Below are 15805 nucleotides of genomic sequence, written 5' to 3'. Positions count from 1 at the left end.
CGTTCGTTTAGAGTTGCTTTTGGCATTTTTACTGGGAATCTCCTTGGCTGGTGTCGAAATTCCCTGGATACTTTTCACATATTTACAACTGGTGTCTCCTGCTCTTAAGTCTCGTGGGCCATTATTTTACAGTCAGCATCATTGCTATATCCAGAGAATAACCTCTGTTCCCTGATAATTTTCTTAGCATGTATCTCCTTAATTCCCGGCCTTTATTTTTATTTTTTAGGTTAATACCTTTCACAGTTCTTAGTTTATTCTCTGTGCCACTTTTGGAAATTTGTTTCCTGGCTAATGGTACACTGTTTATGATCTTAATTTTTGAAGCTAGTTGGATTCCATATCCATGGGATCTGATAGCTCCAGTAGGCCCAAACTGGATCTCAGATTGTTCTTTGAACACTCCACTTCTAGACTAGCTCTGGATGGGAGTGAGAGAGTGTTGGTTCTGATATGGAGCAAACGCTGTCTCAATTCTCAAAGACTGTCTTGATAGAAGCACCAATAAGTTCGAAATTGATAAAAGGAAGGAGATAACAAAGATCAGAGTGGAAATTAATGATATAGAGACTAAAAGGACAATAGAAAAGATCAATGAAACTAAGAACTGATTTTTGAAAAAGAAAAATAAAACAGGCTAACCTTTAGCTAGACTCAGCAAGACAAAAAGAGGGAACTCAAAGTCAGAAGCACTACGAACACTGTCGTTCTGCAGCACATCCTCTGGAAGAGGGAAGAACCACTGTCCTATTACGTTTTGGCTAATTTCCTTTTGCTTTATAAACAGGGAACCATAAAAGAGTCGGAAGAACCTCACTTTTAAAAGAACAAGGCCTGCTTTTTAGAAATAGGGAAACTATCACTCGTTGGCACATTTCTTTCACAATAAGATTTTGAGGAGATTTTTGAATAATGGGACAGGATAGTAAAGCCTTTAATAGTGAACTTCGATTTTTTTCTTTTAAATAATGCTTAAGAGTCAAATCTCAGAGACATGATGCTTAATTTGCATTGTTCGAATTAGCCGGATGGTAGGTGTGGTTGATATTTAGTGTACTTCTTTGGGTCACTGATTTTTTTGTTAATGTGACTAAATTTCACAACCTGTTGATTTCTGGGAAATATTTGGGAAGCTCCACGTTGAAAGCATTAGAAGAAAGCTCTTCCAAAATGAGGATGGTATAGTTCATGTATTTCGAAATTTTCTAGGCAAAAGGACTACTTACTTTGAAAATTGAAAATGGATCCGTGTGTGCTGGAACTGTCAGCTGAAGCATGAATTTGAGCTGGGAAACCAGAACATGCACAGCCGCAGCTGTGGTGAAGCCACTGATGAGGGATTCAGATAGATAGATGACCACGAACCCGATCCGCAGGACACCCATGAGCAGCTGGAAAGAGAAGGGTGAAGGCCTTTGGTAGTGTTACAGGTGCACTCCAGCAACTAGAGGACCAGCAATTGAAATGATTCAAATGTAAAGGTTCAGCCTCTATGTAAATGTCTCAGAGGAGCAGATGTCCTTGCCTCCCAGAATACTTTGAGGTCTGGGTTGCTCCTTCTCCTTCCCTCCCCCATCCTGCGCCCAAGGTGGAATGTCACAGTGTTCACATAGCATATAAGCCTAATACACCCAAAGAAATGCCAAGATTATTCCTCCCCTCCTGCCCTCTAAGGTGCTGTATCTTTGGAAGACTCTCCCATATACCTTACCTAGCATCAGCCCTCATAAATTGTCCCATGTTATTTTAAGTGACTTTCTGGCTACTATGGCATTCATGGGTGAGCATCCATTCATATTCTCTCAAATGAGTTGCTTGACTTTTGTTAAGAAGCACATGACTGTGTACTGAACCTCAGAAGTGCTCGGTTTTAACTGGGGGCCAAAGTGATTAATCCCCCCAAAGCATCATCAGGATTTAGCAGTAAAGTGCATGGACAGATTTTCCTTCCCTTGAATCCCTGGATTGCCTTTCCATAGTGTCTCTGGAATGCAGCCAGAGCCGTGGATGTGCTAAGTCACTGGATTCAGAGAAGCACCGGTCATATCTTCTGTCAGTTGGACACACATTAATGTCCTTGTTTATTTTTTTCTTTAAAGATTTTATTTATTTATGGGGGGGGGGGAGAAACAGGCTCCATGCAGGGAGCCTGATGCGGGATCCCATCCTGGGACTCCAGGATCACACCCTGGGCCCAAGGCAGGTGCTAAACCGCTGAGCCACCCAGGGATCCCCAATGTCCCTGTTTAAATTGACTTCCTCTTTCTTTAAGGAATGGTTGTTTTTTTTTTTTTTTTTTTAAGGAATGGTGTTAACCAATAATACCACTCATCAAAAACTTAGCCAACATCTTGAGGAATCCATGACATTTTCACTGTTCACTATTTACTATTCACGATCAATGGTGTCAGGGGTGTGGCTTGGGAGGGAGGCTTTTGCCCCTGCATAATCCTCTTCAGCTTTCCTGAAATCTTTGATATGGACAGTTCAAGGTGCTAAACCCCAGATACTTCCAACTAGATTACAGGCCCCGAGCTATCAGAAAGAAAAAAGTTCCAAAGATACCAGTGTCACTATTACTTGCAGACAATTATGTTTAGTGACTCTATTAATTCTAAGTATTTTATTGACTTCAGCATTTCGTTCCTCACCCCTGGTGCCTCCCTCTTCCCATTTCTCCTTCTCTCTAGTTCCACGTGTGCTCATCTATGCAATGTGGGTCTGCTCCTCCACTTCTGGTTGTGGTTAGTGGCCTTTCTAATGTCCTGTGGGCCCCTGAGAGAGGAAGGCAAGCCAAGGGAAGAGTGGGGAGGGGTCGCAGGAAGTAGACAGGACAGAAAGATGTGTACCAGTGAGGACAAGCAGCAAGGGGAGGGCCGATGACACGAGAAAGCACTCACCTGAATGATTCCAGAAAGGATTGTGACCGTTGCAGCTACCATCACCTTATACTCATTGGTTGAGGAATCATTACTCATTGAACTATTAGAGATTTCCAGAGCAGCTGTACTGGCCGTTGGGGTTAATCTCACAACTACTGCTCCCACCATCATACTCAGAACTGGAAATGGACCTAATTAATAGAGGATGCATTGTAGTCAATATATGTCTTCCTGAAGCACAATTGTCTTTTAACCATAATGTAGAGGATAAAAAGACTGTCACCTGTAGCTCCACCCTCCTTCCCTTGCCCCACCCCCTAGTCCCAATTCTTTTTTTTTTTTTTTAATTTTACCTAGTACCAATTCTTACAATAAACTATATCTGCTGTCCTGTATTATGCACAACTTAGAATTGGTAGTGTGTGGGTAATGGAAGTAATAAATTCACTTACCCACAGAGATGTGTCTAGAAGTGCCCAAGAAAAAGTAGACTATAACTGGGAAAAAGGCCGCATATAATCCATAGCTTGGGGGGACGGTAACCAACAGAGCAAACGCTAAACCTGTAAATACACAGCATTAGGGTCCTTATTTCATGTAAGGGGAATCATAAAAGTCCTCACTGAGTTCTTCAAGTGTTTCAGATTGTACCTTAAAAATAAGTTACTTTATTAATTCAAATAGATCAAAGATGTAAATATAGGAGCTAAAATCATAAAACTCTTGGAAGAAAACATAGGTGTAAGTCTTCATGACCTTGGATTAGGCAATGGTTTCTTAGAATGATACCGACATAATTAAAATTTAAAAATTTAAAACATAATTTAAGTTAAAACATAAAAACATAAAATTAAAAATATAAATCGAGCTCCATCAAAATCTTAAAATATGTCCCTCAAAGATTACTATCAAGAAAGTGAAATGACAACCCACAGAAGAGGAGAAATTTTTTGCAAGTTGTATCTTGGACAAAGAACAACAATAAAAAGAAAACAACCTAATTTTAAAATGTGTGAAAGATTCATTTCTCCAGGGATATATAAATTGCCAGTAAGCACTTGAAAAGATGTTGGACATCATTAGACATCAGGGAAATAAAAATCAAAACCACAATGAGATCCGTTTCGGACTCACTAGGACGACTACCATAAGGAAGGCAGATAATAGCAAGTGTTCACAAGGTGGTGGAGAAATTTGAGCCCTTATATGTTGCTAGTGGGGTACCATGTGACCGCAATTACACTAGGTATATATCCAGGAGAACTGAAATACAGGTTCATATGAGAACTTGTACCCAAGGGTTCATAACAACAGTATTCCTAATAGCTACAAAGTGAAAACAACCCAAATGTCCATCAGCTGATGAACGGATAAACAAAGCATGGTCTATCCACACTGTAGAATGGTAGCAGTCATCATGGAAAGAGGTGAACTACCTGCTGCAACATGGATGCACCTTGCAAACATGATGCTAAGGGGAAGAAGCCAGACACAAAGCACCGCATGGTCTGTGATTCTGTCTTATATGAAATGCCCGGAATAGGCAAATCAATAGAGACAGGAAGTTGTCGCCAGGGAGATAGATGGATGTAATGGAAAAGTGACTGTTAATGGACAAGAGGGTGTAGGGATGGTGCTGGTGGTAAAAAATGTCCTGGAACTGGATACATGGTGATGGTTGCAAACCTTGTGAATATGTCAGAGAACACTGAATTTTACACATTTAAAGAATGAACTCTATTGATATAGGAACTATCTCTCAGTAAAAAAAAAAAAAAGTTACCTTGCAGGACAGCTACCAGCCCTGTGCTGATTCCAGAAACAATGTCACTGAGTAGCCATTCTTTTATCTGGTAGGCTGGTAACCAAGATGCTATGGGAAACAAAGACAGGGCAATTTTCTTGGCCTTCTGTGTGGAACAGCTGAAAACATTGAAAGCCACACTCAGTTAAATCATACCAAATTTTAACTTTGGCACCTAATTCTAGTGGAAAATCAGTAAAGATCATACCATTTTCAAGAATGAATGGGGGGATGAGGTAACTGGGTGATGGGCATTAAGGAGGGCACATGATGAGATGAGCACTGGGTGTTATACTATATGCTGGCAAATTGAATTAAAAAAAAAAAAAAGAACGAATTACCACTTTCCATACCCTTCCCACTAACCCTCGCCTCCTTACCCATATTGACTCCCCCTGGTCACTGCCAAAGGATTCTCTTTTCTCTACCTTTCTTTCTTTTCTTTTCCTTTTTTCCCCCCTTTTTTCTTTCTTTCTTTCTTTCTTTCTTTCTTTCTTTCTTTCTTTCTTTTTTTTTTTTAAGAAAAATGCTGATTGTCTTCAGCCATAGTAGAGCTTATCTGTCATCCTCAGCTTGGATTTTATAACATTTCAGTTGAGAGTTTTCCTCTGCCCTCATTTATTAGTGCTTGCATATGGAAAGATGGTGCTGAGAGCTGAAACGGTGTTCATTTTAGAGGTTTCCTTCCCAGCTCTGGCAGGCAGTAGGAGATTTGGAAACCAAAGATAAGAAGACCCTGAAGGCTGTGGGCTAACGCCAAAAGGAGAGCTTGGAAAGTTAGAAGCAAGTGCTTTACTTACTCCTCATACCCTTGTACCTTAAAAAATAGCTTACCTACAACACACTTTGAGATGATCCAGAAAGGTCTTGTGATGTCTCTGTTTCTTCTTGTGCTCTTCCCCGAAAGCATTTGCAGAGTACACCGGCCTGGCTACCACGTACTGATTCCCAATGGGTTCGATCATTTTGCTTTCTCAGACGGCTGCGTTGAGAGGAAGACCTTTGGAACTATGTGGCAAACCTTCTTCTTGCCTTTAGCAGGTTCAAATGCCTGAAACCAAACAGAGCTTGCTTCTTAAATAACTCGGAGATAATGTGATGCAATTTACAGATGAGTGATCTCCGAACTGAATGTTACCACCTTTTGAGATCAAAAGAGGCAGGATTAAGGGACCTAGATTGTGTTTTGAGACAGTGATATCACTTTTGACTCCAAGGAGCTGGACACAGCTCCTTTGGGTAAGTAAACAAGGGCTTTTATTATTTATTCCTAAAAGATCACCAAAAAGCAATAGAGATGGACTCAGCTTATTAATCAGGGAGTGCATTTTTTTTTAAACTTGTAAGGTGAGATCTTATTAAGAAAAGAATTTAATTTTTTTCTTAGATACGTTTCCAAGGTGATGGCATTGGAGTCCTGGGACAGATTAAATTTAAAATCTACTCATTGCCTCTTCACGGCAGTCAAGACTGTTCCATTTCCCCAGCTGAATTTTTGTGAAGACCTAGGAAATGCTTGAAATCTGTGATCCTCAAGGATCTTGCCCATTTATTTTTCTATTGTTTCTAGGAGAGTTTTCTAATGTATAGTTGAGGAAACTATTGCGCGAAATGTTACTTGGTTACTTACTTCACTAGTGACATCTTATGAGAAGATCTCGGGCAATTTGCTTAACCTCCCCGAGCCTTGTCTATATAATTGAGCTGGTAAGAATCAAGTTTCAGGGTATTATTATTATTATTTTTAAAGATTTCATTTATTTATTCACGAGAGACACAGAGAGAGAGGCAGAGACACAGGCAGAGGGAGAAGCAGATTCCCCATGGGGAGCCCGAAGTGGGACTCGATCCCAGGACCCTGGGATCATGCCCTGGGCCAAAGGCAGACGCTCAACCACTGAGCCACCCAGGCGCCCCAAGTTTCAACGTTGTATGAAGAGTAAATGAAAGTGTTTTCAAGGCACCTAGCGTTGGGCCTGGCGCACTGTAGACTTTCGCTAAGTGATAGTTTATATCCTAACTATTTGCATTTCCTGTGTCAGATGTTTACATTTTTTGTCCTTATCTCAATCCTGTTTCTGTTATGCTTAAGAGATCAATTTTGCAAAATCTTTTAATGCACGTTACCTGGTCAGCCCTCACAGCTCTCAAGGGCACTTACGATTCTTATTACCATCCTCTTCTTACAAATGACAAAATAATAGCAGACCCTTCCCCACAAAACTCTGAGTCCTTTTCCTCAGGAGCTCATAGGGTGTCAAACGCACAACCTCTGCTTTCACATTTCTTTGCTGTTTCTTCTATGACACGCAGCTTCTCTGTTGTCCAACGTGAACGTAAGTGAAGACCGTTCCAGCTAAGTGTTGGCATTTCCCCTCTAACCTTGTTGCTGTATTACTACTCATAATACCCAGAGTTTTGTTCCCTGACCTCAATCACAGTTATTAATTGAATGATCTCCAACTAGATTGTACCTTGTTATGAGGCCCTCTCACAGCTCGAGGGATTTCCAGCCTGTTGGCAGAGCTCAAGTTACAACCAGAAGTCAGATGCTGGCCCCAACTTCTGTCCCACCTGTCCTGTCTTTGACCACCCATTTCTCTCCCCTCTAAAATCCTCTCTACCGGTTATGTCTGACCACCATGGAATGCTTTTGCCTCACCCTCTGGCTTGACCTCCAGAATTTGGGGTATCCTGGAGCTTTGTTAGAACGGTGAGACCCCCTCCGTTCGTTCTGAGTCTCCTCCACCCCAACAAGCTGCTTGCTTTCCCTGCTTCTTCTCTCTCTCCTCCATCATCCCTCCACCCCAGGTTCCAAGTGCCAAATCTCACCAACCACACGGTTCTCCTCATTGTCAGAAGAATGGTCGCAAAGCAGCATTGCTACTCATTGCTACGCATAGCACGGAGTTTTGTCCTTCTTTGCCAGTTACCAACAGTACAGCTGGGCCATTAACATTTAAGACCTAATCCCTGTCAATGACTCTTGACACCTTGGATCTCCTGGGAAGGCTGTCTGGAGCATCTTTCAGGAACGGCTTTCATCCTGTGAGGTAGCCAACCTAGCCAACCTTAGGATGGAAGACTCCAGCACTGTGCATTTGTTCTGTCAGATGCTGCCATGGACAGAAGAAAAAAAAATAGATTCCACTATTTTGTTGCTTTACTCATATTTCCACCAAGTTGTTCAGAAAAACTCATTAGCTCTTTCTCAAGAAAGTACTTCTTTTCTTCCTTTTGCTGTTGGATATTTCTTCTCTGTTAAGACATGGTTTTCTGTTTGTTTTGTTTTGTTTTTTGTTTGTTTGTCTTGCCAGTGACAGTGATGGTAGAAATAACCTTGTTTTACTTTGCTTCCTTGCCTGAGGATGACCTTGGCTGGCTCTTAGTGGGTTCCATCATGCCTCCAGCTGGATCTAGGGGCTGGGCCCCTGCCATCCTGCCCCAGATTGGAAAATGCTTCCTCCTCTCACCCGAGCACTCACTGCAAGGGGAATGTGCTCAAGGTCAGGAATCAGGGCAGCTTAAAAATCTTCTCAGGGGGTGCCAGGGTGACTCAGCTGGTTAAGTGTCTGACTCTTGGTTTAGGCTCAGGTCATCATCTCAAGGGTTGTGGGACTGAGCCTGGCGTCAGGCTGCTTGCTGGGCATGGAGACTGCTTAAGAATCTCTTTCTCTCTCCCTCTGAGCCTGCCTGCCAGCCACCCCCTCTGTCCCAGTCCTGGCTCACACACGCATTCTCTCTCTTAAAAAAAAAAAAAAAAAAAAAGCAGAACTGTCCAGATTTTAGAAAAACAAACAAACAAACCTAAGAACTTTCCAGAATTTAGAGAAAGAGACCTTGCGGCCACATTCCAGTCTTGTGGTTTGTTCTCTTATTGCTATCTTTGCTCCCAAAGCTGCTGCCTCCTCGTCCACATGTAGCACACAATTTGTTGAGCCACTGAATCTGCCACTCTGATTGTGCCTCTGCCTGGAGAAGCTCCAGATACTCATAAATTAACCTCATTCTCCATTTCATCCTCTCTGGGATTCTTCAGCATGATCTATGTTAGTTAGGAATTCAAAAGCAACTTGCTTTTAACTGTTTTTTTTTTTTTTTTAACCTGAACAGATTATCTTCTCCCAGAAATTCTTGAAAACATTTTTTCTTGGTTCCTAGAATTGCAATTCCAGTTTCAAGTATTACAGCCATCCTAACCTATACCTTTTCATGTTCTGATTTATCTTCGTGCCTCAAATTGCCCTCAGGGTGTCTTACCGTGTCAGTGGCTCTTAAAGGATTGAAATTTAGTCTCAGGCATCTTTCCTCCTAATAATTTTGGAACTCCAAATCTTGTTTTTATACATTTCCACTTTTATTTCCTTTTCTGTGATGTGTTTTTAAAAATTATTTTCACCTTTATGAGATATATATATATATATATATATAAATATACACAAACATACTCACATATGTGCACATATACCTGCATACTTTGGTTCTGAGGCTTAGTCATACACACTTGTCTTTCTTTGCCTTTTATTTATTTATTTATTTATTTTTGAGTAGAAATTTAATCCTGGGATTGATTTCTGAAGTTCAGGTTTTGTTTTTTTTTATTTAACTATTCTGGTTTATGAATGACTTTTTGATGTTTCTAGTGATTAGGGATGGTCATAGGTATTACGCCCCAACCCCACCCCATGCCCAGTTCCGCCCATCTCCAACCCACTGCCAAGCACTGAGTGTTACTGCCTGACTTCCAGTTCCCTGGGCACCTCCACGGTGCCTGCCCCCTCCACTGAATCAAGGTCTAATGGCTTTGACTTTTCCACTCCTTGGCATTTAATCTGTTCTAGTCTCTCAGAGGGCGGCCCTTTCTGCTAGGAAACAGCTCATTTGAACCCAGATGCTCCTAAGCCATGCTAGTAGCTTTCTTTAATAAGTGCTAATTTGAAACGGGGAGGCAAGAAGGCATTCAGAGCATTTCCCAGCTCCTCCCCGGTCCCAGGTGATACCTCTACCACTGCTGCACAGGGTGGGTGCTCAGAGACCCCACCCTTCAGTTGGCTCTCCAAATACCCCTGTGCCAGTCACTGGAAAACCAGAAGAAGTCAATATGAAGAATTGCTCCTTGGACGATGGGGGGAATACAGCTGTGTCTTGATAGCTATACTTCTAGGAGGAGGGAGAGCAGAGTAACTGCTCCAGTGAGCACCTTAAGAGGGACCCCAGTCAATAGCCTAAGATGAACCAGAAATTAAGGCCGTATAAAGGCCCACGTTCTGGTTGGTGTCAAACTGGCTGAAGGCAAGGAGGTGGTGGCACCAGAACTGGAGAAGGTCAGGATGGTGATTAGGCGTAACTGGGCTGGGGTGGGTGGGAGGGAGGGGGATCCACGCTGATATTGATAAAGAGAGGTCAGAGGGGGTCAGAGGCTGGGTCAGGCAAGGATTTCTGGTTAAATGCTGTGATTGCTGTGTGCTTCAGCCACTTTTGAAACAGCAGGGTAATGAATAAGCTATATAGTAAATCTGATCCTGGACTATTTCTTTGGGAGGGAACAATGGGGTCCATTAACTTTGAGAACATGAAAAACACTCCTGTTTCTCCCCTGTATTTTAGTGATGATCTTTTGAAAGCTATCAGCATCTCACAAACGCTTCCAGATAGTCTGCGAAGCCAGAGTCTTTCCTTGGAGAGAGGAGATAAAGTGACATAGAAAGCAACTAAGGGTGATGGGACCAGGGTGAGGATCCCAAGGACATGGAGCAAGTAGGCCCCCCAGACGGTGCCAAGGCAAGATGCCCAAAGGAAAAGGTTTTGGAATTTTTTTTTTGCCAAAATGATATTGATAATTCATACAATTCTAGTTCAGTGTCCATAGTGAGCAAGAACATAACAGGTATCTTGCATTGCTTACTCAAGAAGTTTGTTTACGGGACTTATATTAATTCATACTGGCATTTTATTTATTTATTTTTAATTTACTTAATTAAGTAATCTCTACACCCAATGTGGGGCTCAAACTCACGTCCCCGAGATCAAGAGTGGCATGTTCCACTGACTTAGCCAGCTAGGTGCCCCTATAGCAGTCTTTTAATATCTTCTAGGAACTTAACTTTAGCTTAATTTTAGTTCAGGCACTAAACATTATTATTATTGTTGTTGCTGTTATTGACAATTCTTTTTATTCACAATTACTATCCTTGGACACAAGGCTGAAAAACAAAGTCAAACCTAACGTAGTTAGGAGGTGGAGCAGGAAAGAGTGAGGTCTGGCAGCTAAGTAGACCTGGCTTCGCCCCTGCCTAACTGTTGCTATGGGCAAGCCCTCCAAGCTTTTGTTTACCTAGTGGTAGAGGGGGACACCATTACCTTCTCCCGTAGGGCTGTTGTCAAGACTGCAAGTAGAGCTGTTGTCAAGAGAATCTTTAGCTCTAATTGCAGAGGTAATGGCCTCACGACTGAGTTTATATTGACTGTGTATATTGACAACTTACAACTGCGTTTGACAAAAGTCTACTGGAACCTGTCTGAAAACGTTAGTGCCACCGACTCTTCTATGACTTCATGTCTCCCCTGCATTTACCCAGAATTACCAGGTTCCCACTCTCACTGATTTATTTTGACATAATTTGGAAGCATGTACCCATCTAAGCTTCATAGCTTGGCAGGCGAGGCCCTTCACAGACTGGCTCTGGCCATCTCCTAAGCTTCTCAACTTCTCTCCCTCCATGCCTAACATCTCCATATCTTCGCGGTTGTTTCTTTTATCCATGCTCTTCTCTTCCAACACCAGGCGAATTCCAATTCACCCTTAAAAATACTCAGCTGTCCCTGATCATTGACTCATTCCTTCTTTCCTTCAACGAGCATTTATCAGCCTCTTGTTTGTCAGGAACTCTGTCTCTACCATAGTTGTATAAGATAAGAGGATGTGGTAAAGCCTTCATGGAATTCCCGAGAAAGAGTTAATCATTTCCTTCTTATACATACTTTTATGTATTTTTAAAAAAGATTTTATTTATTCATGAGAGACACAGAGACAGAGAGAGAGAGAGAGGCAGAGACACAGGCAGAGGGAGAAGCAGGCTCCATGCAGGGAGCCCGACGCGGGACTCGATCCCAGGACTACGGGATCACGCCCTGGGCTGAAGGCAGGGGCTAAACCACTGAGGCGTCCCTCTATGTCTTTCTATACCATAGTGTGCTGCTCTGTCATTATTTGTTTACAAATTTCTTACCCCAGAGAGAACCAGTAAGTTTCCCAAGGGTAAGTCCCAAATTTTAATCAATTTTTTTCCTTTGCATAGGATACAACACAGAGTAGTTGCCCAAAAAGGTTTGTTTAAATAAACTGGACTGTGAACAAAAGATATAAATGGCAAATGATGTACTCCAAACTCCAAACTCCAAAGTTTATGTATATATAAATGCAGGGGAAATGCCCAAAGTGATTGGCACAGATAACAGATTGGAAGAAGAAGGGCCACGAACGTGGGTTGGAGTTGAGAAAGCTTTCATGAAGGAACTGAGGGTCTTGAGTTAGATCTGAAAGAGCAGAAGCATTTGGGAGAGATGATGGGAAAGCAGCAGAGAACAAGAAAATCGCGTTCAAAGGAGTGTGATCCAAAAACTGGAAAAGAAGACTTTGTTGGCCAAATAGCTACATTGCTAGAGAAATGAGCAAATATGCCCTAGCAAGGAGTTTCCGGCCCAGGAGGCTACAGAAGAATAGAGAGGATCCTTGGGGTTTCTATAAAGGCTTTGTAGGTTTGTAAGTACTTTCACTTTTCGTCTTAGGAGATAGGCAGAGAAGGTAGACCTTATTATCACCAATTGCCAGATGCAGAAATTGAGATCCGGGAAGATACAGGACTTTCCAGCTAGCAAATGACAAAGCCAGGAAACGAAGCCAGGTCTTGTGAGTGGTTCTCTCTGAAACACACTCTTTACTGCCATGTTGATGTACGAGGGGGGCCATTAGCCCTGACCCCCAAGAGAGTCAAAGCTGGGGAACAAAGAGCTCCAGCTGAGGCATGTCATGCTCCTGCCTTTGGGCATGGAGCCCCTCCCTCTGTGTCCCCACTTTCAGCATCACAGACACAAACTACAGAGCCTGGGTAGCTGGAATTTAATCTCCTTGAAATGAATTGGTTTATTCTCTACTTTGTTCCCTGACAAAGTGAAACAGAGGCTGGAAGAGGCTCTTCTTTTTTTCTGTTTGGAGAACCAAAGATGCTCTTCATGGAGACAAATGGGACCAAGGTCTTACTTATGTATTCTAGTAAATAATATCCATTCTCATTTTGTGAACTGTTTCATTTCAAGGTTGAATATGAGCCATTTAGTAGACACTGATGCATTGGCTAATTTATTCATATACTCATTCATTTATCCAGATGGAGGAGGCAAGGTATGTAGTAACCCACTGTAAATGACTTGTTTCTGAAATCGAATAGTTGCCTCCTAATTTCTCAATAGGAATGATCTTTATGTGGCTCTCACTATACTGTTTCTCTGAATGACAATTTTACTTGGGAAAAGAGAATTATTTTAGTCAAATGAATTGAATACATTGTTTCTCACTGGCATATATAAAGACTGCTGTGTGACCTTCTTCCTGACATTTTAATGAATGAAATAAATTTTGTCTTGTTAGGACTGGTAATCCATAAGATCAGTACCCCTGCATGGTACATTACTCGTGGCATATGGCACTTTGCTACTTTCCATTGACAATTTTCTTCTCTCTCTCTCTTCCTTTTCCACTCTCTATCCTACTTGCTTCTATTCCCTCTTCTCTTCCCCCTCAACCGCACCCATCCCTTCTTGGATTTTCTGGGATGTCTGGCAGATAAATCCCTCGCCTCTGGACCAAAAGACCTTTCTCAACACCTTCTGACAGATGACTCCATCTCCTAGAAAAAAACTTTCCTAAAAGCTTGCTTTATTTGCCAACCTTCAGAACAGATGGTCTACCTATAAACTCAGATTTGGGTCTGGAATTAAAGGAATTACGTGAATAATTAAGGCAAAAACCTCTACTATTGTTGAAAAAGCCATTTACAGCTTAACAATGCACACAATTTATTTGGTCAAATCAAAGTCTACTCAAATATTTGTTTCAAACTGCTAGGGCTCTGGGCAGACATTTTAAACCTATTGTTAATGGAATCATTCATTCCTTCCCATGCAACTGTAACTTCTAACTGGGTTTTGATCAGAAAAGTATACCATTTTCAAGAAATAGAAGACCAGTTTGAGTCAAATGAGTGTAAATTTATTTCCTACCTGGTACGCTCAGTGAGACACTTCCGCGGCAGCAGGAAATTTCTGAGACAAAGTAGTCCTGTTTCCAGAAGTGTCCATCCACTGAGATCTATAGGCTCTGATTGCATCCATATGTATGGGGATGTCTATATGTAGGTTATGTAAGGCAGTGGGGAAATTACCTGTCAGCTTTAATAATTAACTTTCATTAACTTTTACAACAATGGAAAGACTCCAATGTGGTCTTGACCTTTGAGACTCCAATCAGCAGAAGGGATGGTGACGACAGCTTCCTCAAGTTCTTTGAGATTATACCACTCATTGCACTTGTGTGTGTGTGTGTGTGTGTGTGTGTGCATGTTTCATTGGTTTACAGAGATTTACACAGAGAGGTGCTTATAGAAGTTAAAAAAAAATCTCTGCAAGTGTTACCTTCTTGACGTTTTACCTGCCAATTTAGATGGGAGTTCCCAGTGTCCTTCAGATTTCTAGCCCCAAATCTCTTAGACTTGCACATTTGACTGCCTGTCCATCCTCTCTGCTTGGATGCCCCATAGGCATCTCAAACTGGATACCTCCAGGGCACCTGGGTGGCTCAATGGCTGAGCGTCTGCCTTTGGCTCAGGTTGTGATCCTGGGGTTCCAGGATCAAGTCCCACATTGGGCTCCCCTCAGGAATCCTGCTTCTCCCTCTGCCTATGTCTCTACCTCTCTCTGTGTGTCTCTCATGAATGAATAAATAAATAAAATCTTTAAAAAAAACTGGACACATCCAAACCTGAATTCTTGATCTTTCCTCCTCAATCGGCTTCATCTCTACTCTTTCCCATTCCAGTAAATTCACATACGCTGTACCCATGTCGGAAACCTGTTGCAAACACTCTTCTCTTGCGCATACTCTCCTCACCTCCAGCCAATCTACCAGCATCAAGGCCTGTTGAGTCGACCATCCAAAATATATCACAATGCCATTGTTTTCTACCTCTCCTTGTCTCCCTCACCTAAACCACCACCATGAGCCAGAGCAGCACTCCTTGCTTCCTCTCAGTCCTCCCCAGTCTCTTTGTCACCTGTGGTTGTGGTCTTTTCCTGCTGGACTCATCATGGAGCTAATAATTATCCTTAAAATAAAAGACCTCCAAAGTCTTGCATGAAACCCCCTTGCCCACCTCCCTGATGTCATCTGACCCTGCTCTCCCCATTGTTTTCTCCACTCCAGTCACAGTGGTGTCCTTCAGTCCCCAGAACTTTCCAGCTCCTTCTAGACATTGTTTTCTCTGCTTAAAAGCTCTTCTTCCCACTCTCTCTGGCTGTCACTTTAGCTTCAGTGTCACTTTCCCACACAGAACCCGTTTGATTCCCTAATCTAAATGAGCTCTTCTTGTGGTATTCTCTCCTAGTTTCCTGTACTTTTCTAGCACAGCATCATAATTTTAAGATAAACGATACTTTTGCCACTACTTGTAATGCTTGCCTCTCTCATTAGAATGAAAGCTCCATATAAGCAGGAACCTTGGACTGTCTCAATGACTAGTGTATGCCCAGTAGCTAGGATGAATCTATCACAGAACTGGTTAAACAACACTTAAGTGAGTGAATTGTATTTGATACAACACAATTCTGGAAGAATTTGGCAAGTCACTAGAGTTTGTTCTAATTTAATCTAATTTGTATTTTTTAACTTGGCTCAGACAGGTACTAACTGTGCAATCAAATTATATGTGGCATCATTTAGAGCATATAATCCTGCTTTTGATTGTTTTATTCAAAACTATTTTGCATTGATCAAATTGTGTTCTCAGGTCTGGTTGCTGAAAGAATTGGAAAACAGTGCATGGAAAGATAGACTCTCAGAACCACT

At 41.9% G+C, this 15805-nt stretch overlaps 1 protein-coding gene across 1 annotated transcript in view; it reads right to left on the bottom strand.

Annotated features, from left to right (window-relative positions):
* The window catches only part of SLC26A3 (solute carrier family 26 member 3), a 34650-nt gene extending 20565 nt beyond the window's left edge, over positions 1 to 14085 (bottom strand). The window contains exons 1-6 of the mRNA XM_038562691.1: positions 13966 to 14085; positions 5521 to 5737; positions 4666 to 4805; positions 3335 to 3445; positions 2901 to 3073; positions 1227 to 1391 (exon numbers count right to left, since the gene is read on the bottom strand). Of these exons, the coding sequence (XP_038418619.1) occupies positions 1227 to 1391; positions 2901 to 3073; positions 3335 to 3445; positions 4666 to 4805; positions 5521 to 5651 (720 nt within the window). The 5' untranslated portion in view covers positions 5652 to 5737; positions 13966 to 14085. The remainder of the gene's footprint in view (positions 1 to 1226; positions 1392 to 2900; positions 3074 to 3334; positions 3446 to 4665; positions 4806 to 5520; positions 5738 to 13965) is intronic.
* Positions 14086 to 15805: the final 1720 nt, after the last annotated feature.

The sequence above is a fragment of the Canis lupus genome, chromosome 18, assembly GCF_011100685.1.
Source record: "Canis lupus familiaris isolate Mischka breed German Shepherd chromosome 18, alternate assembly UU_Cfam_GSD_1.0, whole genome shotgun sequence".
NCBI lineage: Eukaryota > Metazoa > Chordata > Mammalia > Carnivora > Canidae > Canis > Canis lupus.
The sequence above is the reverse complement of the archived record's forward strand: the minus strand, read 5'-3'. Positions and strand labels throughout refer to the sequence as shown.